At 53.7% G+C, this 22,891-nt stretch overlaps 3 protein-coding genes across 3 annotated transcripts; 1 reads left to right on the forward strand and 2 right to left on the reverse strand.

Moving 5' to 3' along the window:
• Positions 1-150: 150 nt before the first annotated feature.
• On the reverse strand, positions 151-7,886 carry W97_07422 (uncharacterized protein; the record flags this gene model as incomplete). Its single annotated transcript, XM_007785052.1, has 3 exons — positions 151-1,280; positions 1,336-6,034; positions 6,087-7,886. The coding sequence occupies 3 exons, from the start codon at positions 7,884-7,886 to the stop codon at positions 151-153; spliced, it is 7,629 nt and encodes a 2,542-aa protein (XP_007783242.1).
• A 708-nt stretch (positions 7,887-8,594) lies between these two features.
• On the forward strand, positions 8,595-13,391 carry W97_07423 (uncharacterized protein; the record flags this gene model as incomplete). Its single annotated transcript, XM_007785053.1, has 3 exons — positions 8,595-9,333; positions 9,639-11,349; positions 11,399-13,391. The coding sequence occupies 3 exons, from the start codon at positions 8,595-8,597 to the stop codon at positions 13,389-13,391; spliced, it is 4,443 nt and encodes a 1,480-aa protein (XP_007783243.1).
• Positions 13,392-15,956: 2,565 nt separating this feature from the next.
• W97_07424 (uncharacterized protein) lies at positions 15,957-19,633 on the reverse strand (the record flags this gene model as incomplete). Its single annotated transcript, XM_007785054.1, has 7 exons — positions 15,957-16,194; positions 16,255-16,744; positions 16,800-17,008; positions 17,057-17,170; positions 17,222-18,718; positions 18,768-18,877; positions 18,929-19,633. The coding sequence occupies 7 exons, from the start codon at positions 19,631-19,633 to the stop codon at positions 15,957-15,959; spliced, it is 3,363 nt and encodes a 1,120-aa protein (XP_007783244.1).
• Between the last annotated feature and the right edge of the window lie 3,258 nt (positions 19,634-22,891).

Genomic DNA, 22,891 nt, shown 5'->3' on the forward strand with positions numbered 1-22,891 from the left:
CCTTTTCACTTCGAAGGAGAGGTGGTTGGCGAAGGACTTTTATGTATATGATGCTGGGAACGCTGAAACTATGCGGAAAAGAACGCCCCCTATATGCTGCGCTTTGATATCATGGCTCCTCGAGACGTCTACATCCGTTCAAAAACAGCACTAGTCGTCGCCAAAGTTTCCTTCTCCCAGGTCCACCTTGCCGACGCTCCAAACCTCCCTCTCATCCTCCTTCTCGTCGCTAGAAAGATTGAGCCCACCTTGTCCACCCTCCGCCTCCATCCTCTCCCTGGCCTGACTCGCAAGACGCAAAGCTACTCTCTTAAAGTAATCCTGCATGCTGCGCTTCGTGTTGGGCGGCAAACCAGCGCCAGCACCGGCGAGGTACTTGTCGAACACGGCAGTCTCCTCCTCGACCGCGGAGAAAATCGCCAAGAAAGCTGCTTCCGCAGCAAGTTTTACCGGAATGACCAGGTCTCGCACGCTTGCAAAGATTGGCGGAGCAAGCAGAGCAAGGTGTGGCCTGACGAGCTCGTTGTGGGGGCGGCTCACGGTTCGCACCACTACTAGCGCGAGACGGCGGGTATCGACCGCGTTACCGGGCTGGATGACCGAGGCGAGGGCTTCAAAGATGGCTTTGGTGGTTTCGAAGTTCTTGTTCGCGGACTCTGTCAAGAGATATTTGCCTGCAGCTAGCACACAGTTATCCGAGACGAACGGTTGGTTGCTGCTGATTCCCTGCGAGATAATGGCTGGCGTTTCTTCGGCAAAAGGTCCTGTTAAAGCGTCCGGTGCCTCCAAGAGAGTGGCGTTGAGAGCCAACACCGACGATTTGCTGAAGTGGGTAGTCAGAACGCGGCTTTTGATGAGGTTGCCGGCAGCGTCTGGAGGAAGGACCTTGATCATGGCTCCTAACAGGCGGGCGTTGGTAATGGCCATGGCATCGTCAGCCTCTCCGGCATCGCTGTCGATGAGTCCTATTATAGCTGCCCTCGACGCCTCATTCATGTTGCTGCCGGCTTTGCTAACGACTTCGTATAGGGCCTTGAGCATAGCATTCTTGACGCCTGAGTCCGTCGTTTTTGAGCCGGTCACAAGCTCAGCAATAAGAGGATCGATCCTGGGCGTCATGGTGATCAATGTTCCTAAAGCCTTGGCAGCACGTATGCGTAGGGTTTCACTCGATGTGTCGGCAAGTGACTTTGCGAATGTTCTCTGTAGCTGCGGCAAGAAGGGCTTCAAGTATGTCGGGATCTTCTCCAGCAGGTTGTTGAGTGTGTAGAGAATAGCGGCTGTAACCAACCAGTCAGCATCTTTCATCATCCAGCAAAATCAATGCAAACATACCTTTGACCTCTACAGACCGCTCAGAAACCACGCGAATCAAGGGCCCGGTGATCTGAGTTACAAAAGGCCGGAGCGATTCTCCACTGGTGCGGTCAATGATGTCTGATATTGCCAAAGCAGCCTGGGTTCTCTGCTCCGCTGTGCCATTCATCAGGCCCTGTAGGAAGATAGGCAGGATCGCATTGATGCCTTTGGGAAGTGCGAAGCCAGGGAGGTTGGAACCAGGAACGCCAACTTGTTGGAGTACCTGGCGAGTGGAAATGACGAGAGACTCCATCTCCTCCTTTCTAAGACGCTTTGTCAGCTCGCTAAGTGCCGTCCAGGCAGCTTTGACGACCTCGGAGTCGCTATCGCCAAAGGCGATTAGCAGTGCGCGAATCAGGTCTGGATAGTATCGCGAAATGTCGATCTCTGCACCGGCAAAGAATTTGGCTAGATGCATGTCCGCCGAGTGCCGTTTCCTGTGGTCATCGTGCTTCACTAGAGCAAGCATGACACTCATAGCAGTGTTTAGACCATCATACTCATCGACCGAGAGGAGTACTGTATCGAATGCTGTATCCAGTTCTGAGTTGAGTTCTTCGTCTTTGCAGATTACAATGTTGTCCATGAGTGCGTTCAAGATGTTCGGCAGCCTGCGGGTCATTGTCGTACCAGCTACTTCTGCGAGGGAGGCTATTGCTCTAGCGTTGAACGCAGATATTGGCGAAGTCAACAGCGTTGGCAGGAGGTTGGGCAGGATGATGTTCGATCGAGTGTTATCGGTAAGCAAGGTAAGAAGCGCAGACAGAGCGTTCTCGGCTTCACCTTCGGTACGGAGAAGATTGAGGAGATACGGAAGAACGTGATCGACGGCCCTCTTGCCAAAGATACGCTGCAATGAGTCGAATGCCTCAGCAGCAGCTTCGCGAACCTCGCTATCGGGATCGACCAGTGCAGTGCGGACGACCGAGATCAACGTCTTCTCGTAGTCTTCAAGGACTTCAGGAGAAGCGGACGCGATCAGCTCACGGAGAGCAATGCATATGCCTTGCTTAGCATCGCTGTCGGTTGAAGTATGCAATCCCTCTTCCAGCGTAGGCAGCAAGCTTGCAAGCACTCCCTCTCCAGCCTTGCGGATGAGTTCTCCCAGGGCGTTGCCAGCGATAACCTTCTGCTCCATGTTCGAGCTTGCAAGGCGACGAATGAGGAGCTGCGTAAGTGTTGGGATAAGTTCGCGCAGTGTCCTCGGTGTAGCAACCAGCGCTTTCCACACATTGATTGCAGCAGTGCGGACCAAGCCGGACGTGTCGCAGCGGCAGATATAGAGCGCCGACAGGACCTTGTTGCGCCGTTCTTCGCCGAGAACCTCCAATAAAGATTGTCCTGCTTCCTTAGCTCCTTCTTCAACCTCATCTTGTTCAGCCTTGCCGCTGATGCCCGTGAGGTTGAAGAGCAAATCGCCAATCAGTTCGACGGAACTGAGACGGATACGATGGTTGTCGTCTGCGAGACCGCGCTCAAGCTCGGGTAACAGCAAGTCGATAGCGCGTGTAGCGAAGTTCTTTACGAGAAGTCTGCCAGCACGCAGAGCAGTTTCTCTAATCGATTCAACATCGTCGGCCAAACCCGAGAGAATAGGTGGAATGATCTTGCTGAGATAATTGGCAAAGCTGTTGCCGAAGCAAGCTGGTAAGAAAATGAACAGAGACATAAAGCCCTCGCGAACGGCAGGCTTCGAGCTGGAAACGTTCTGAAGGATAGTCGGCAATGTCTCCTCAAGCCTGCTGGTACCCAAGCCGGCCAACACCTCGCTAAGGGCCTGCGCGGATCCCAGCCGGTCGCCAGCGCCGGTGTCTGACTTCAGAGTTGACATGAGACTCGGGATGAGGTCTGGCAGTGCGTCCTCTCCAAGCTTCTCAATGAGCGAGCCCAATGCCTTTGACGCAGTGGCACGAGTCGTAGGGACAGGGTCCACTACTGCTATACGCAACCCGGCAACCAAGATCGGGAGATGCGAGATGAGGTCTTTGCGATCCGTGAGATGTGCTAGACTGCCAATGATTTGCGCGGACTTTCGTTTGGTGGCCGACCTCTCGCCCAACCCCCGCTCTAATATACGGACAACCAATGCGAGGGAAGGTGCATCTAGGTAATGTACGAAGTTGACCTTGATCAGTGCGTCTAAGGCGTCGTCGGTGTACTTTGTCGGGTCACTCAAGGCCTTCAGAAGTATGTTGACCACGCTCTTGATCTCTGGATTGCTGATGACCTCGCCAAAGCGTTGCAAGCTGCGGTTTGCTGATGTTCTGACTTCCTTGTGACTGTCATTGAGAACATTGGTCAGGGGCGGGATGATATCCGGTAGGCTCAGCGCTAATTGTTGGGGGTCTAGATAAGCCATAGCTCCCAGGGAGTCGGATGCACCCTTCTTGCTGCGCCATTGTTGATCATCCAGGCCTTCCAGTAGCATCGGCAGTACTTGCTTAACTCCGAAGGAGCTCAGATTGGCAAAGCACGTTTTGGCCGCGTCAAGGCAAGCCTCGCGAACGTCTGCGCTTGCATCACCGAATCCCGCCAGCAGTTGAGGCACAATCTGAATCACATATGGTTCGAAGACCCGGCCGAGGATGAGAGACAGAAGTTCGTAGGCGAGGAATGCACCTTGGCGCTGATTTTGGTCCTTCTTATTCTCCGCTGCCCCTCTGAGAGTAGACAAGATGCGGTACTCGCGCAGAGCTGAGATGCCTTTACCTCGGACGATTCCTGCCAAGCCATAGGCAGCTCCTCTTCGAGCGGCATACTTCTTTGACTGTAGGAGGTTCTGAAGCATTTGCTGTGCGTAACCCGAGACCTCCTGTGGCGAGGCTCTGACGAGGGGCGGCAGACATTCAGCCACAGCATACTGCACCGTTTCCGAAGGCGTGCTCAGTGTGTCTAGGAGGCGTTGCACGACCTTTGGCACGCGCTCGTCTCCTGTTTTGAGATGCCTAGCAAGTGCTCCGTATAGAATAATGACCGCCTCGTTTACTTGGTCATAGGTAGCCGAGCCTCGATCTGGGGCTTCAAGGGCTGCTTCGAACGACTGCATGAGTTCTTCAACTTTCTGCTGCCCTTTGGTTGCTACGATAGCCACTGAAGCGTCTATCATTTCGTCTCTTACGCTGGCATTTGGATCTCCTAGCGGCCCTCTTTCGATTATGAACTGCATGAACGGTACCAAGCTGCCCTCATCGAAGACAGTCGCCAATTCTTTCAAGGCAAGCGCAACGCCGCTTCTTGCTTCCCAGGGATCTGATAGATCCATTTTGCGTGGCATGCCATATTCGTCTCGCTCAGGCACACGCGGCTTTGCCTTTTCCACGTACAAGTCTTGAAGCCTGGCCAACACGTCAGAGAATACCTCTGTGTTCTTGACTACCGACTCCGCAAGAGAACGCGCAGCTGCTCTTCGTAATTGCTTGTCAGCGGCTTCAAGATACGGCAGGGTTCGAAAAGCGGACGTCGGTTGTGAGTGGAAGTCGCTGTCTTCCCAAATCGTTCTTGCCAGCTCCCTGTTCTCCTCTACGTCATCGTGGCACGCAAGCCATATCTCTTCGCAGAAGTCCATTGTGGTGAGATCTATCTCTGCATCAATAGCTTGAAGCACTGATGTCCTCACAGGAATCTCAGGCACAATCGCGCCACGTACGAGGACTGCAACTTCTTGATCCGTAATATTCGGGGCTATGCTTCTACTCAAGTCAAGTAAACAGTCCTTGATAAGCTTGTAGTGCTGGGTAAATCTTTGCATGCATGCTATCAGGATCGATAACACTTTTGCTCTCGGTAGCCGGACGTCAGAGCACGTCGTTGTGTGGAACGATAGAAACTCGAGAGCAAGGGTGATCTGCTCGTCAGCCTCCTCGCCGGCAGGTCTGTCAATCCCACCCTTCTCGAGTACCAGAAAGATCAGCGGTAGAATATAGATAAGCGAAGTCGTGTCGAATGGTACCTGCTCTCCGGCAAGTCGAAGGCGATACAATATCCTAGTAACAAGATCACCCAAAGGCTCTTCATCCAGACCAGGCGGTAGGTGAGATGTCCCTATTCCTCGCAGAGTCGCGATGCCGACGAAGGGCCTTGAAGTACCCAAACGTGGAGAGATCCGCTTGGCACAATCGATGTAGGCCGCCGCGGCAGCGTCGCCAACTATGAGGCCGGCGCCTGACTGTATTGCTCGATATAGAAGATCCACACTAGGGCCCATCCATGATCCTGCATCAGTCGGTGGTCCGGTTGCGAGACTCTGTATAATACCGACACCGCGTCTCAAGTTCTCATCCACAGCTGCTACCTCCCGCCGAATGGAGGCCTCTTTAGCCAGCTGAGCATTAACCTTTGCTTGTTCCTCGCCGGTCAGTCTCTTTGCCTGCCCTTTCTTTTGCGCTAGCTGGGCACGGAGTTCCTCTTCCCATTTCAGAGTATCATAGTCTTTAACATTCTTGTCTACAACGTGGTTTTGTCCCTTTTTGGCAAGTACATCAATGAATGTGGTACCTTCAGCGGTGCGAAAGACTGCAGCTTCCGTTGGGCCGATATGAGCCATCTGATGAGGGTCAAGATCTTGCCGGATGCGACGGACTAAAAGTGGTATCATTTCGTCAGGCGAAACGAATGCTAGATCAGCAGCCGCATTGTGCGCGGCTTTCTTAACGACTGGCGATGACGTGAAGGAGTTCTGCGCAGGTTATCAGCACCTCGCACAACAGTTGTACCAGAAGGTATCATACCTTAGTAGCTTCTACCACCTGGCTCAGACACTCGGCCGGATCTCTTCGAACGAGGTTCCCTGGGTCAACACCAGTTCTCAAACAAGTATCAATCCAAGAAGTGCGCGGTATAATCTCCGGTCGACATAAAACAAGGAGGTCAACAAGCTGGCGATACAAAGTGGATTCGTCCAGCTTTCCGTTCATTTGTGTCACCTCTTGCGGAGTCAAGCAGATACAGCGTACGGCTAGGTAAAGCTCGTCATTGCCCGACTTGGCAGCTAAGGCGGCGCTGTCCTTGTCGTTTACCTCAATGTTTAATCGCCACCGCCAAAGACCGTCAATGACAATCTCTGCAATTGCGGCTGGATGCTGCGCATATGCTGCCGCTAGCGTCCGTGTCGCCTCCTTTCTTACGGAAGGTGGGATGCCGGCAGCGGTGATGAAGTAGATGAATGCCTGGGACCAGGCGGCTCCAGTGGAAGCTCTCTCCGGTGCTTGGGTAACATCCGCTGCCACGGCGGCCAAAGCCCGAACCCCCCAAACAAGGTCATCCTCTGCCGTCAACTTAGTGTAAACACGTGGATTAAGTAGAAACGAAGGCTTTGGGTCAGTTGAGAGAGCATTATCCGCTATGCTGGCCTTTCTAATGATGGAGTGGATCTTCTCGTCATCGGCGCTTGATAGTTTCGACAATGTCAGGGCCGTTACGATAAACGCCACAGTTGCGGTCCCGCTTTGTGCTGCAGCCACAGGATTTGGAAGAACGTCGTTCCAGATATCGATCATTTTGTCAAGGACATTTTGGGTGAATGTCATAACATCTGCCTGCTGCAACTGTTCTGGGTTCAAATTCCATAAGAGCTCACCTACCCTTAGCGCCCAGATCCTGCGTACAGGAACTTTCTTGTCTGCAAGCCCCTTGGTGAAAGCTTCACACACAGCGCGGACGTCGATCGCAACTGCATTTTCGAAGCAAAACTGCAGATGCCTCCCAACCGCTTTGGTCTCCGCTGCAATTGCTTGCTCGCTGGTCTCCTTGATAGTTACTGCCGAAAGTCCCGTGGCGACCTTCGTGCTTACGGTTGGCGAGCCGCTCAAGGCAGAAAGCATCTCCGCATGAAGCATCTTCTGTTCGGCAGCCGTGATCTTGTTCATCTTTAGAGGACTCAGTAAGTCGTCCGCAACATTGCTGACAGTCTGTTCATCTTGCGAGCGAGCGGCGACCGCTTTGAAGGTCGATAGAGCGCCATCCCTGATCGCGGCGTTGGTTGACTTGATGTTTGCCATGAGCGGCTTCAGTAAGTTGTTTTGAAGGATCTTCGAGAGGTCGAGCTCTGCCGGCAGTGAACGAACCATGGGCGCCACCAGGTTGTTCAGCACCACCTCTGGGCTGCGCAGGAGTGCCTTTTCCAACGCTGGAATGACTTCTTTCGATAAGTCTTCTAGCGTAGCAAATGCTATAAAGAAGTCATGTAGCCCATCCGCTATATGATCAGGTAGGATGGTACGTGATCCTATAATTTCTCGCACGTAGAAAGCGTAGTAATCCTTCTTTCGCTCCTCCAACAGAGGCTTGACACTCGGCAGTCGGGCACTAACTCCAGCAACAACACCCAAGTACGGTGCATTCCTGGCTGCGGGCGAGGCATTTTTGCCGGTGAACGTCCCGATGGCGCTGTCAATGGCGCTTTTGCCGACAGCTTCGCTTCGGAAGAGCTTGCGAAGTGCACGACGAGTTACCACCAACGCAGCATGCCTGATGCTTTCCCGTACTTCTGCTCGAAGGCAGTTCTCTAGACTCTGGGCATTGGCAACCATGACTTGTACCCCCCACTTCGTCCATTGTTCCGGTCGATTTGCGCATTCTTGTAATAACACGGAGCACCATTCGGTAAGAACCAGAGCGTTGGCAGAGGCGATACTGTTCTTCGGTGCCTCCGCTTTAAGGGCTTGGATAAAGGTAGGTAGGGTATCGACTGCTGTAGAGTGGACGAGGATTGCGCGGAGACATTGCTGAACGGCTTGCCGTGAAGGTCGGTCTATGTACCTTGGATAGGTTTCAAATAGGAGCCGCAGTATGGTAGTGACATCATGTGCAGATGTATCTGTTCAGCGGCACATTGTCAGCTACATATACACCGTGCGGCGCGCATATCTTGAGCCAACCTTCGCTCAGGAGCTGGTGGTGGAGAGCATGGAGCTCAGATATCCTTCGCTTGGTAGAATTGTTAAGAAGGCCTTGACGAAGGGCATCGTGACTGTCCAGGACACCGTTCGCCGTGACCTCCTGCATAACGAGTGCCGGATCGAGAGCGTCTGTTCTATTCGAGTGCGATGCACGCTTTCCCACCTGCAGTGTTTCTCATCGGACGTCAAGTGTGCTCGGCAATTTTTCGCGAATGACTCGGCTGCAGAGGCGATGATGTCGATCCTTTGCAATCCGCCGACATAAAAACATCACTCGACAACATTCCATGCCTTTCACCAGAAACCGCATAGCGAGTTCTTTGAAGACAGCTCGACAGAATGGGTTCCAACAAGAAGAAAAAGAAACCTGCCGCTAATCCCGCTCGCGGCTTTGCAACCACCTCCGTTGCCAGTAAGCCAAAGCCAGACAAGAAAGAGGATGCTGCAGATCTGCCAGAAACAGGAAGTACGCCCACAGCGCCAGCGTCCGCTGCGTCGGAAGATGTTCAGGCGCCCTTGCCCGGCAGTTCCGAGAAGCCGAAAGAATTACATGAGCTCAGCCCTGAAGAACTCGAACAGCAGCTGGAGCAAAATGAACTTCAGGTCATAGTAGACAAGCATGGCGCAAAGACGCGGAAGGATTCTTCTCGACAGGTCCAGAGAGCACAGACAGATCGCAGAGTCCTACGAGGACAGGCGCAGCATCTACCAACCAAGGATTGGCTTCCCGAGGAGCTAATGCTCCAGATTCTTGACCTTGCCCGGGGCGAGCTGGATGACAGTAGCCAGTTCCAATCTGAGCAAGGATCTGCGATGAGGTCTCTCCCCGAAGAAGACCTTGTTGTGAAGCTGTGGACCTTGCATCAGGCGCTCTCCGGCTTGGGTTTCTCAGAAGACCGAATCAAGCAGGTTCTGAAGAGGCTATGTACATATCCTCCAAATGAAGATTCTCAGATATGGGGCTTTCAAGAGAGTTTACAATGGCTTGCTGTCAATTGTGAAATGCAGGAACTTGAAAACTATGATGCTCAGAAACCCAAGTCGATAAGCAATCACGATAGTGATATCTCAAGGCCTAGTAAGTCATTCTGACAACCGCTCTATGTTCAGCATTTGTGGATTATCTACATCTGGGAGAAGATCTCACCCCGGAGTGTAAGCTGATTTAGAACGGTCCGTCTTTTTCAGCAAACACGAACATGCTTGCAGCGTACTTTAGGCTGGGAGTTTACTCAGTGCACTTGGTGCTTTTCTTCCAACCCATGGATACCGTCGAAACGCGTCCAGCTGTTTGCTTGCACTCACTATATGTGGGGTTTACGTGCTAATCTCGTTGGGAGTCAGATACTGTGCCTGGGACACCAGATCGCATTGCCACTCCAGGCACACAAACACCTCGGACCACTGAATCGTTGACCTCAGGATTGAACACACCGCCGCTGACCAACGCCACATCTCCAGCCGAATTATCAAAAGCCGACGATCCGGAGGTGACAGATTTGGAGAGCGATCTAGAGCCTGATGAGCTGCTGTCCAAGTACCTATCTATCAAATCCCGCCTGTACGCCGCCAGGCCTGACTTGCTGGCCGATGGTGCCTCCAGTAAGCGGCGACAGAAACCGAAGGGGCCCAACATATTACCGTCTTCGGCACCATTAACGCCTGCAATAAGAACCCTGCAAGGACAGCTTCGAAAGATAGAGTCGGATGTTCTTTTTGACGAGCGCGAAGCGGAAGAGCGATGGAATGCGAGGAGAAATCAGATTGCCCAAGACAGAGCCGCTCGAGTGAGAATGCACCTACCAGACGTCTCCCCAGCTAAAGATCTTCAAGTGGCTAGCCAAGAGGAAACAGAAAATGCCACAGACAGAATCCCTAAAGACGCCGCTGCCATAGGGGACCGCTTGGTGCAGCAAGATGAGGACTCTGATGACGCAGCGCTCTTCGGTGGAATGTTCTCCGCTGTGCCTGGTGGAACTGACAGTACCGAACAAGTGCTGGATCAAGATGAAGGTGCATCGGATGGCGTACGCATAAGAGACTTCGGCCAATCAACAGGCATGAGCCCTCGGCGGATACTTGAGGAAGCCTGTCGCTCCAGGGACTCCGCCGTTAGACTATCTTTCAAACTTGTATCGCCGACCACATACGCCAGTCGTCATTCGCTCAGCATATCCTGGTCAAAAGCTCAGGAGGTTCTTTCAGCGTCCGCTGTTCCGGACATTTGGTGTGATTGGCGTGAAGGAGCTATTACGATGACCATGACTACCATAGCAACACCTGGAGAACACCAAAGCGAATGCTACATCTCCACTGCCGCTCTTTTCCTGATCTTCTCCGGCTCGCCCAAGGAAGAGAAGGCATACTTGAGGCTTCCTCCTGCGTGGAGAGATCTATGGGCAGAACTTGAAGAAAACAAGAAGGAGCAATCCAATGCCGCTGATCGAGAAATGCTGAAGGAGCTTCGGAATTTAGTACATGATCAACGGCAGAGCGAGGAGGAGGAGGATGTGGTATTGATAGACGGTTTCAGAAAACGAAATCAGATCGCCAATGGTTCATGCAACTTGACGGAACAGTCGAATGGTAGCGAGGGCGTTGGTCACGCGTACAGTGGTGAGCTGCAAGAGATGTGGAACAGAAAGGTTTCGACTCCTTCCTATCAGCGCATGTTACTTTCCAGATTCAATCTCCCTATTTTCAGGTTTCGTGAAGATGCGCTCTCGGCAATAGAGCACAACCAGATCACGATACTCTGTGGAGAGACAGGCTGTGGCAAAAGCACTCAATTGCCGGCATTCATTCTCGAGCATGAGCTATCCCAAGGAAGGCCGTGTAAAATCTACTGCACGGAGCCTCGACGGATATCTGCAATATCGTTGGCACAGCGTGTCAGTGAAGAGCTGGGGGAGCACAGGAACGATCTTGGTACACCTCGCTCGTTGATTGGCTATGCAATCCGCCTAGAGTCGCATGTTGCGTCTTCCACCCGGCTAGTATATGCTACTGTCGGAATTGTACTACGGATGCTCGAGTCGGCCGGAGGGTTAGACGACATCACTCACCTGGTCATTGATGAGGTACACGAGAGAAGGTGGGTCCACGGAGTGATGTATTAGAGACATGGCGCTGACAGCATGCAGTATCGATACTGATTTCCTCTTGATCATCCTACGATCCTTGCTCCTACGAAGACCAGAGCTTCGCGTCATTCTTATGAGTGCTACTGTCGATGCCCAGCGCTTCTCAACATACTTGAATAACGCACCTATATTGACAGTGCCTGGGCGTACTTTTCCAGTGCAGACCAAATACCTTGAAGACGCCATCGAGTTGACGCATTATACGGCCGACCGCCAGAACAAGCACAACAACGGCAACGTAAGCGATGAAGACGATGATGAAGTCCCAGAGAACACCAAATCCGGCATACCCACTAAGCTTCAGGGATACAGCGCCGCAACACGCGACGCGCTTACGCAGTACGACGAGTACCGCATCGACTACGAGCTTATCGTCCGACTTGTTGAGCGGGTTGCTTCAGACACGAGTTACAGCCAGTTTAGCAAAGCCGTTCTCGTCTTCTTGCCAGGCATAGCCGAAATCCGTCAATTGAATGATATGCTACTAGGGCACCCGGCTTTCAGCCAAGGATGGTACATCTATCCTCTTCACTCCACCATCGCCAGCGAAGAGCAGCAAGCGGCGTTCCTAGTACCTCCCAACGGGATCAGGAAGATAGTGCTCGCAACGAATATCGCAGAAACCGGTATCACTATACCTGACATCACCTGCGTTATTGACACAGGCAAGCACAAGGAGATGAGATACGATGAGCGGCGACAGCTGTCTCGTCTTACTCAGTCGTTCATCTCCAAGGCAAACGCCAAGCAGCGGCGAGGTCGCGCTGGCCGTGTTCAAGAAGGCTTATGCTTCCATCTCTTTACCAAGTACCGGCATGATGAGCTGATGGCCGAGCAGCAGACCCCGGAGATGCTCAGGCTCTCATTACAAGATCTTGTTATGCGCGTCAAAATTTGTAGATTGGGCGATATTGAGCGAACGCTGTCAGAAGCCCTTGATCCCCCGTCATCCAAGAACATCCGACGAGCTATCGATGCTCTCATCGAAGTGGATGCCCTCACACCTGGAGAAGAGCTTACGCCTCTGGGAAGACAGCTCGCTAAGATGCCGTTGGACGCCAACCTGGGCAAATTGACGTTATTAGCAAGCATATTCGGCTGTGTCGATATGGCTATCACTGTCGCAGCTATCCTGTCATCAAAGTCACCCTTCATCACCCCTTTCGGAGCTAGACAACGTGCCGATACCGTCAGACTCGCATTCAAGCGCGCGGATTCGGACTTGCTTACAACATACAATGCTTACCTTGCTTGGAAAAATGTCTGCACTACGCAAGGGGTGTCCGAGATGCAGTTCTGTAGAAAGAACTTCCTCAGTCCACAGAACCTTAGCAATATTGAGGATCTCAAATCACAACTACTGTCTTCGCTCACGGATGCAGGTGCTGTTGCGCTTGGAGCTGACGAGCGAGCGGCTCTGAGCAGGTACCGCTATGCCTCCCGCCACCGAACGTTCGTCCAGGTCCCGCCGTCCTCCGATATGAGTAATGACAACGACCTGCTCACAACCTCAGTCATCGCATGGGCATTCTACCCTAAGCTCCTCACCCGGGACGGCAAAGGCTGGCGTAACGTAGCGAACAACCAGTCGGTGAGCCTTCACCCAAGCTCGGTCAACAAGGGGACGGCGACGGCGAAATTCCTGTCCTACTACCACATCATGCAATCAAGCAACAAGTTCTACAACGCTCACTCCACCACCATCGCGCACCCTCTGCCGGTCATCTTACTAGCGGGCGATGCGACATTCAACCTCTACGCTGGAGTAATCATACTCGACGGGAACAGACTCCGCTTCTCAGTAAGGGACTGGAAGACTATGGTTGCGCTGAAGATGCTCAGAGCAAGGACGAAGGAGATCGTGAGCGTGGCATTCAAGAGCCCGGGCAAGCCGCTGAGCAGGCGGTTGGAGAGATGGATGGAGATCTTGAGGAAAGTATTTGAGCGGGATGAGAAGGGCGGACGCAGCGAAGCATACGCCCGAACCGCCTGACGTCAAGACCTTGGGAGTCTTCCTCAATAAGATGGGCGTTGGTGTAGAGGACCTTCTGGTCGACGAAAGTCGCAGTGGGACTTGGTTCAGGTGCTGAGCACGTGCAAACGGCCTTTACGGAAGAAACGGCAATCGTTGAATTGTATGAATATCACAAGGAAGTCTCATACGGATGGAATCACGTATGTAGACCTTTATCAGTAACAGTCTCTTACTGTACCGTTCGCATTGCGATGCTGGCCACTGCTTCGAACGCTATCCTGTGTCCATGAATCAACAACTGAGAGAAGCCTTCCTGTTCCAAGAGGTGGGTGTTAGCGTCTCAAGACACTCTTCTCAGCTAGCGTTACTCTTGTCTATACGAGTGATAGCAACGCAACCATCACACCTCACGTGACTTGCAGTCAATGCAAGCAACCGCACAAGGATGAAGCTCCTCTAACCGCCAGGCACCTTGCCGTGTCCCAAGGCTTCCCATCATGGCCTGTGTCAGGTTGGATTGGTATGGCGAGGCGGCGGGCTTGCACCACTTGCGCTGGTTCGAAACGCCTCCATTTGAGGGCTCGAATTGCTGCCCAATGGTGATCTCCTAACGCACATGCAGCATCAGGGCACCTTGCCGGAGTCCTTCTCCGCCTGTGCAAGCCGATCGGTTAACCGCGGAAATGGTGATTCTTACACCAGCGAGTGTCGCGGGAGCCTTTTGTTGATCTCGGGCGTCGTCAGCTCAATGCAACCCCACCGTTACTGTCACAACAACAAACCGTATGAGAACCACTTGATTCGTTCCCCCCAAACCGTATCATAAGTTCTACTCACGCCACTCACACCCAACCCACAAACCCAAATCCCAGACCGAACCTCGGTTCCACCCAGCCACGATTCCGCCTCCATCCGTACCCCAGATCATCACGGTGCATCTTCCCCCTCAATCCTCAGCCGCACCAGCCGCGCACGGCCCAAAAAAGCTCACTTCCCCCCCCAAAGCGTCCGGCCGCTGATCTCGGCAGGGTCTGCACCCCCGAAGCGGCATGTCGTGACGTCAAGGGCAGCGCCAGTGTCCAAAGCCATGTTCGCGGATGGGCCTCGGTTCCGGCGCCGTGGCAGGGGCTCTAGGTGCTGGAACGGGAAGGGATGGGGGCGACTGGAGGAAGAGGCACGGGAAGGGCGTGGGGGACGGTTCGAGGGGGGATGTGGTTGTGAAAGACTCCATGCACACGCTTCGAGACGTGAATCACAGCTTGTCACCCACGTTGCTGCCCGAGAAGCCGTGTGCCTCTTCCATCGCTGAGCCGTGGGTGAGGGGAGCTTCCCGTCCCATGGAATGCGTGCTGCTTGGGCCGCTCCCGATCCCACGTGTTTTGCTCGTTCCCATGGTTGCCCCAGGTGCGCCCCCGCTGTCAGATGGATTCCAAGGTTCAGGGTCGGATGCTGCATGTTGCTCGCTTGGCGGAGCGTTTCAGTCAGCCACGCATGAGAATCGTGACCCCATATGCGATCTGTGAATCGCGCGGCAGATATGCCGACACGGTACGTTGGGCAGCAATGGATTGAACTTCATCATGAGCCAAGGTCTGGGCGAGACAAGCTTGGCGGTTCCTTCGTGGCGCAACGATACGAAAGTTTCAGATCACGACTGATAGCGGAGCTGGCCGCGATAAGCGGTTAGAATACCAGGTTACCATATGTAATTTCCCATTGCGGGAGATTGATGTACCAGCTACTACGTTTCCCAACCGGCTTCCACTATGCACGTACCCTATTCCGACGTCCTTCATGTTGGTGTGTTGCCGGCTCCCCCTAACGAAAATACAATGACCGCTTCATGACAGCCGAACGACGACGATCCGCGGAGCTTCCTCCGCACGCCGCGGCGCCCCCAACCAGCCACACTGCCAGACAACCACGGCGTAGAACTTCCGAAGAGTCGAAGCGGCCGTTTCTCGGCATAGCCTTCAAGCGACCCGCTACTGCAACAACAAGCCACCAAGCAAGCTTCATGCGTCCTCGTGACCCCTACAAGCCCCTCTCTTTGCGGCCGTTTCAGGCGAACGAAAAGTAACTAGCACCGACCATGCAAGACTGATGCTGCAAGTATGCAGCAATAATGACAACGTGGTTGAAACACCATACAAAAAATGCCACGAGCGCTAGCCACCCAGAAAGATGATGCCGAAATATGAACAATAGATAAGCTGTGCCACTAGAGCCAGGAGATAGCAGGTAGATCCGAGAAGTAGAGCCCGAGGTGACTGAAGGGGAATAGCTGAGCGAAATCGAGCGAGGAAATTCCCACGGATTCGTAGAACGCCGCAGTAATGCTTGAGAACGACGTCTGCAAGAAAGACGACCAGAGATGAATGTGCCTCCTAAGGATCCTGGGAGCGGATCGGGTATAAACAATTTGAAACAGCAATAGCACCGCCGAACTAAAGGAGAGTAGAGCGGACAAGGAGAGACAGACTAAGGCTGAGAGCGTGGAAGCCCCAGTACGGTCAGAACAACCACGACGTGTCAGATGTGACAATCTATTCGAAGCGGGCGCAGGTAGCTTGAGCACACCGCTCACCTCTCGGCGAAGGAACTGTGCGCAGACATCGGTAGCGAAGTTGCCGCTGAGTGGATGACTGCCTTTGTGTTCCTCAGGATAGCAGCGTTAGCCCTCATCGTAGGCGATATAGGAGTGAGATCGTCCAGGAGGTTGATAGTACGGTCAAGGAGCCTGTCAAGCTCCTCCCGTGGAATTAGCGGCTTGAGCCAAGAGTTGTGGGTAGCCGCAAGTACAAGCATGTTGCCATATTGGCTGAGAGTGTTTGTCAGTCAGCTGGTTCATCCAATGCCGCATGAAGGATAGGAAGCTTACGCATGAGCAGTGCCGAAGATGTTGGTTACAACTGGCCTGCTCTTCTGCCCGTCCTCTGTTCTCAGCCTGTCAAATGCGACTGTGCTCTTCATGGCTGCTTGCACGCAGACCCTAGAAGCCTCGATGACCGCACGCGCATCTTCAGTAGATAGGTTCTGCTCGAACCGCGCTACGCCGCTGCTTGGAGTGCCTGAATTGTTACTACCAGAGCGCTGCATTCCTTGTGGATCTTGTTCCACACCAAATAGTAGATCGGGTCGTGGCTTCATCTCGACGACTGCACGATAGAGGAAGGGGCGTGTTATAATGTACTTCGCACCGTAGTATTTAGCGCGCAGACGTGCTGCGTTGATATCTTCAGGCGCTGGGTCCGAGTCGCTCCATTGGAAGCTCGGTGGTAACGTTGCTCGCCATGCTTCGAGCATCTCTTGGAGCATCGTGGGATCCGCGGCATTCGCCCAGCCGCCTCTCTTGGAGCGTTTAGACTTGCCTGCAACATCGTTCTCGTCAGCTTTGCCGATTATGAGGTTCTCGATACATCATACCTTTTTTGCTATACAGAATCCTGTGCACGCGATTGAGCTCTTTGCGAAGGTGGATTTGCGCCGAGTAGTAGAGCATTATCGTTTCCACGTGTGGGGTCAGTTTCTGAGTTTCTGCCAGATCCTCCCGGACTCCGGTCGGCCATGCCACTCTTTGCTCATACTGGCCAATTCCACTGTGAGGTAAGTTGCTGAGTTCGGCGAGTATGTCACTGCAACTATTAGCACTAAGCGAAGAGTGGAAGCTTCGACAAACAAACCTTTCCAGTTGCAAGCAAGTCCAAAAGCAAAACTTGATCAGGTCTTCATGCACCAGCTTCTGGCCTTTCGCGGTAGTGTTCCGCGATAGAGCGTTCGGATTCGTGCAAATCACCCTGTAACAGCCGGTTAGTCAACGAGAATCACGACGGATTCAAGGTACGAACTGCTCAATCAAAACGCGGCATTTAATCGACGCATGAAATATCCACGCCCAGCTTTCAATGACACGAGCAAGTTGTCCCATGTACAACCCAGCGAGCAAATTCGCTTGCGCATGAGACAGATCGTTTCCGCCATGGAGATTGCCTAGTATGTCAGTGGCTCGAGCGTAGTAAGCGAAACCAGGTATGATGTCCACATTTCGATTCCTTTTGATGAACAATGACTGCTCGTGAGAAGGCAAAGCTTCGAAAGACGGTCGGCGGCTGGGGACGGATCGAATCGGCTCATTACTAGGAGAAGCGGTACTGGCCAGGGTAGAGTGCGAGGATGCTGGTGATGCCCTGTATGCTGCCACTGGAGACTCCGCTCCCAGCATTCCATGGATGTCCGTATTGCTAGCAGGAGTTTCCACAGGACCGGGTAGTGGCTGCTTATGCTCGCAAATCCTACCAAGTGCTAGCACAAGTAGAACGATAGCACTACTTATTGAACGTTCCAGTGAAGACTTTGGCTGGTTGAAAAAGCCTGGTTCCGGCATGCTGGAGAAGCCCATTCCAGATGTACCTCCATTTGAACGCTTCCTTTTCAGTGGCTGGCTCGTCAGGGACTGAACGGCAAATCCAGGCGACCTGACAGATGCTGCACCAGAACCGTACCGGTTTGCGAAAACCTCAATCATCTTACTAAGCCGGATTTCGTTCAGAAACGGATGGAGGATATGGATGTTTCGCATATAGCTGGCAAACAGACGGTCCACGGTGGGCTTGTCCAGCTTCAGCGATCCATTGGGGTTTAGATCTCCAGCGAGCGTTGGATCCGATCGCTTGACTTCTACGTTTGCGGCAGGTGACAAGCCAGTACCCCATATTCCCACCGGAGGTGAGGGTGCGGGACTGTAAGCATCCCGGTCCGAACTACCGGCTGGACTGCCCAACTGGTGTCCTCCATCTCCCACGTCATCACCTTCGCCCCATCCGTATAGCCTTAGAACACCGCGCCCGTGCTCCAATCTCATGACATAATGTTCGTCCTCTACGCCTGTGCCTTTGAAGAAAGGCTGCATCACTTTGGCCCACTGCGTCAACAGCTGATGCGCAGCCGTTGTGTGGTCCGCAGGCAGTCCGGCTTCCACTTCGTCGGATTGATCGTCACTTACAACAGGTTCTGGATACTGTTTACGGTCTCCGGAGGCCACATTCTCCGGAAAACCAGCTGGCGGATCGCGGTTTGCAAGCATTGGGATAATCGGAACGTTTACTGAAGCCGGCGATGGTTGTCCTACACTTGGCCGAGGGGACGGGCCTCCGTCAGGGTCTGAAAGCAAGGATGGAAGCCGCATACGGCTTCCAGTTGAGCTTGGAGAGTCTTGGGCGGGCGGCTTCGCAGGAAGACGACGCTCGATCTTTGTCAAGCGACCCAGGAACTCTTGTCTTAAGTCTTGCTGCGCTTGCATCATAGAATCCACTTTTTCCAGCAGCGCTATCATGGTCCGATCTTGCCTGTAGACAACTCAGCCAAGGTCTTACAAATGCTTGAGCATCGACTTACTTTGGCGGTGGGACGTCCTTATATTCACACTCGAGACTCTGCTCCCTACAAAAAGCACACGGCCTCTGCTCATCACACTTCTGCTTACGTTGGCGACAGTTGTTACAGGCCTAAATCACAAATGAGCACCTTCCCCCCACGCAGTTAAAGAAGTTTCTTACCTGTGCCGCTCTGACCTGCTTCCTACGAGGCTGATGGTATTGTGAGGGCTGCCCATAAAGGCTAGGCGGCCCATAAGCCGTTACCGGTGTAGGTGCATAACCCTGTGCTGGTCCCATCGGTCCGGGCGTATATTGTTCGTGGGGAGTAGCCGGGGGGTACCCGTTGCTGGCGCCATTGCTGCGGTGGTGGTCTACGCCCGTGTACACATGGGGGTGTCCGCCATGCTCCATAGGCGTGAGCGGAGGATGCTGTTCGTGGTTGTAACCGACGGCGACGGTGAGTGATGGCCGTATCTGGGCGTCTGTTGTAGCTGGCTGTACAGGTGTGGTGGTAGCTCGAGGGATAGAGGATGAAGAGTATGATCTCGACGCCGAGGGAGCGGGCGTCTCATACGCCTCGTACCCAGGCCGTGGTTGTGGGAAGGCTTGAGGGTCGGGTAACGCCCGGTGCTCAACGGCAGCAGCTCTTGAATCGTAGACGGAGCCTGCAGGTTCGCGGTAGGCTGGCCCAGATAGCGGTACCTGGGGATGGGGGATCGGCGGTAGGTTTCGAGGATACGGTTGGGATGGCGGAGGCTCAGAGTAGTGCAAGGGCCTCGGATGGTGCGCCTGCGATAATGGAGGAGGTGGAGGAGCAGGCAATCCGTGAGCAACGGGCTCCAGCCGTGGCCGCTTTGCATCAACGTCTTGATCGCCGCCTTCCATCCTGGTTATCACCCGTCAGTCCCGCCAAGGCCATGCGCCGGTGGGTAACGCCCAGCGGAAGGTCCACGTTCCAGGTGGGAGGCTGTCGGTACAATGTCAGCTGGAGCAGTCGGCGTCATTGGAGTGTCAAAGCTGCAATTTTGACACGCGCAAGGGGAGCTCGAGCCCGCGTAAGCAGGCAAGCAGCTCTCAATGGACACCTAGGGCGGAGGGCATGTCATGAAGCCACGAGGACGGGAGGAGCACTGGCGGCTTGGGGATTCTGTCGGGAACTTACCATTGACATGGAGCCGGAGACCTCTCAAAGCAGATACGCTAGACTGGTCGTTGGAAGATCTCGCGACTAGCGAGGGATTGACGGTTTCAGCGCCAGGACCTCTGGCTCCAAGGGCGGGCCTAGTCAATGGAAGGCGAGAGAGGAACTGGCGAAGCAATCCGGGCGCGATGGGACGACTGCGGCGAAATTGGCAGAGTTAGCAGATGCTAGAGCGGATACTAGCAGCTTTAGAAACCGAGTAAGGCGGGACACGAGTAAGGCGGAGGCCTTGGTAACGCTTGCTGCAAGGGTGCTCGCTGGCCATTTCGTGGCGATCCAAGACGATGGGCCGGGAATGATAGCGCGAGCGTTCACCTTGGCAGCGTCGAGCGGTGCAGAGGGGGGGAATGGTGATTAGTACAGTGCAAGCCTGCACAGCGTTGCGCTGCGGTGCTCATCCAGCAGCTGCATGGAGGCGGTCCCGGTTTCGATTCAGGCTATGCCGCGACCAGAGATGAGCCAGCCCAGGATTTACAACCTTAACGCTTAGACGGCAAGTCTCTCTACCTACCTAGGTACCTACCTGCAGGTGGGCAAGCAGCCTGCACCCGGTCTGGACTGCCGCTGCCATTTTGCAGTGCCGAGGGACTGCGAATAAGGACGACTTGCAGTGGTACCTACCTTATGTAGGTAGGTAGGTGGGCGGGCAGGCAGGCAGGTCGCTGCCCAAAGGACTTCGATTCTCGCTGGTCGGCTAGAGTCGTCAAAAGGTTATTTGCGCCCAAGCAATCTGGCGCGTCAAGCAAAAGCTGACTCTCTGTGTTAACTTACCGTGTAAGGTATCAATGTGTCAAGAAAACAGTCACGACCATCATTTTGTGACTGCTGCCGGCATCCAATCATTCTGTATGCTGGAGCGCGCCTATCCGCGGTATGTATGACGGCCGACCTGCGAGTGATGCAAATGGAGGTCGCGGGCGATCAGGGATTAATTGTTCTTCTGCTCATTTCACCTACAGATCGTCGTGGCTGCCCACCGCTCAGGGGGCGGGAAGCCATAGCGTTGCAGCCATCGCTCAGCGCACCGGCCGCCAACCTCGTCCTCAGCTGTTGTGTCTTAGCGAAAGATAAAACGCGGGCAGCCAGAAGGTGACGCTCGCCGACGGTTATTGGCTAACCCCGGCGATACTAGGGTCTGGTAAATTTTCCGAATGCCCTCTGTTCCGGCAGAGGAAAATCTCGGGGATCGCTTGCCCCTCAGTTCTACGTTTAACTAAATACTCCAAACTGACTAGGCAAGAAGCCACTAGCCAGGTTGCGGTCAGTGGCATCGCCTGACTTTGACGTCTTTCGCCGTTTCTGCCGCGCCCAGCGTCTCGCATGGAGATATGCGGTCTCTCCTAGAACGCATTGGTGGAGCGGCAGGACAACCTGCAATTGCAAAGGTCCCGCAATGCTCAAGAGCCTCGCTTCCCGTCCGGCAAAGTCGAGGCGTGGGACGACAGCGTGCTCGATTCTCTGTGAAAAATCTCAGCGCGACAACCGAGCGTCCCTCTCTTGCGCGCGCCTTGGACTTTTCTTCAAGGTGGGGTTGGCACGTTGGCTAGACGCATGCCGCACATTGCTTTGAGAGGAAGGTTGCACCCGATGGAAGTCTGCGTTGGCAGTTGCCGGGTGTGACCAACGGCTTCAGTCCTTTAGATACCATGCCTCAACGGTTATTGGTTTCCAGAGGTTGAGTTTAGGCATGTAAGGGCGGGACACCTCTATGACCCGGCTGCACTGTTAACCTGGAAAGAGCGGTGCCAGATTTGCGATGCGATGAGATGCGACGAGATGCGATGAGATGTGAGCGGTAGCAGGAGAAGTGGCCTGATGACGGGAAGTGCGGTGTGCGTGAGAAGAGCATCGAGAAGTTTTCCTCTTTGAGGGACAGCAGCATCGTTGCAGGAAAAAGCGGTCTGCTGGGTGGATACTCATGTTGTCCAGTCACTGAACAGAAGGACATCGCATGGACGCTTTCAATGTTACAAGTAAGGAGTCCTAAGCATCAGGAAACAACGCTGCCCTTGTAACAGAATAATCACGCAGTTGTGAATAACACTACATAGCCAGTTGCAGTGGGAGGAAGCACCATTGATCGTGAGCGCGCTCTCGATCATCAGACCGCACAAGGTAGTTAAAGATCTCCTGATGCAACATATATGGCTGCTAAACGTATGTTTAAGCTGAACAAAGCCGCCCGCGTCCAAAATTGAAGCTTACGAGTAAGTGCATCCGAACCGCGACCTCTGCAGGTCTCCAGTCGAGGAATGTGCTTCTCTACAGATGCTTCCGTGACTGGAACACACTGGTTGCCAACCGATTCCGAAGCGGTCTCATCCTCTGGTAATCCATGCTCCAAGTACCCATCCCCAGTACACGTGTACATAGAGGGCAGCCCACGAAACCGGCCGCTAGGCTGCATGCAAGGGAGCCGCATAAGGGTTCTCATCTGTGATCCACGAGCTCAAGGCTTGGAGGAGCAGGGTCTTGATGCTCAAGGAGCACGGAGGGGTTTGAACATTGGTCACCTTGGGGCTACGCTTGCTTCATATGTGCTCGTTACCGTTCTCCAGAGGATAACAGACGACTTCCAGTATCATGAGTTGGTGTGAGGTTCTGTGTGCATCGCGAATAGACTCGGTACGGCCCACATCTGAATGATCTGCGTCATGGATGTGCCAGCACACCACCCAAGAAGCGTGGAAGAACTTCGTTTTGCAACCCTTTTCCGCACTGCTACCTAGACTCCTTCATCTTCTGTGCAAAGAGGTCGGCAAACAAGGCCAGCGAGAACTGGCAAGTCTTAATCGGCATGGTTTCGATCTTTCTGATTGCAGCTGTCCTTCTCAGCGGCGCGTATCTGGTACACCACTACCAATGTTTTGCCAGAAACCTTGCTGCCGCCAAAAAGTCTGGGGTTCCATATGTTGTGTTGCCGTGGTATCAATACAATATCC

Source organism: Coniosporium apollinis, assembly GCF_000281105.1.
Source record: "Coniosporium apollinis CBS 100218 chromosome Unknown supercont1.38, whole genome shotgun sequence".
Lineage (NCBI taxonomy): Eukaryota > Fungi > Ascomycota > Dothideomycetes > Coniosporium > Coniosporium apollinis.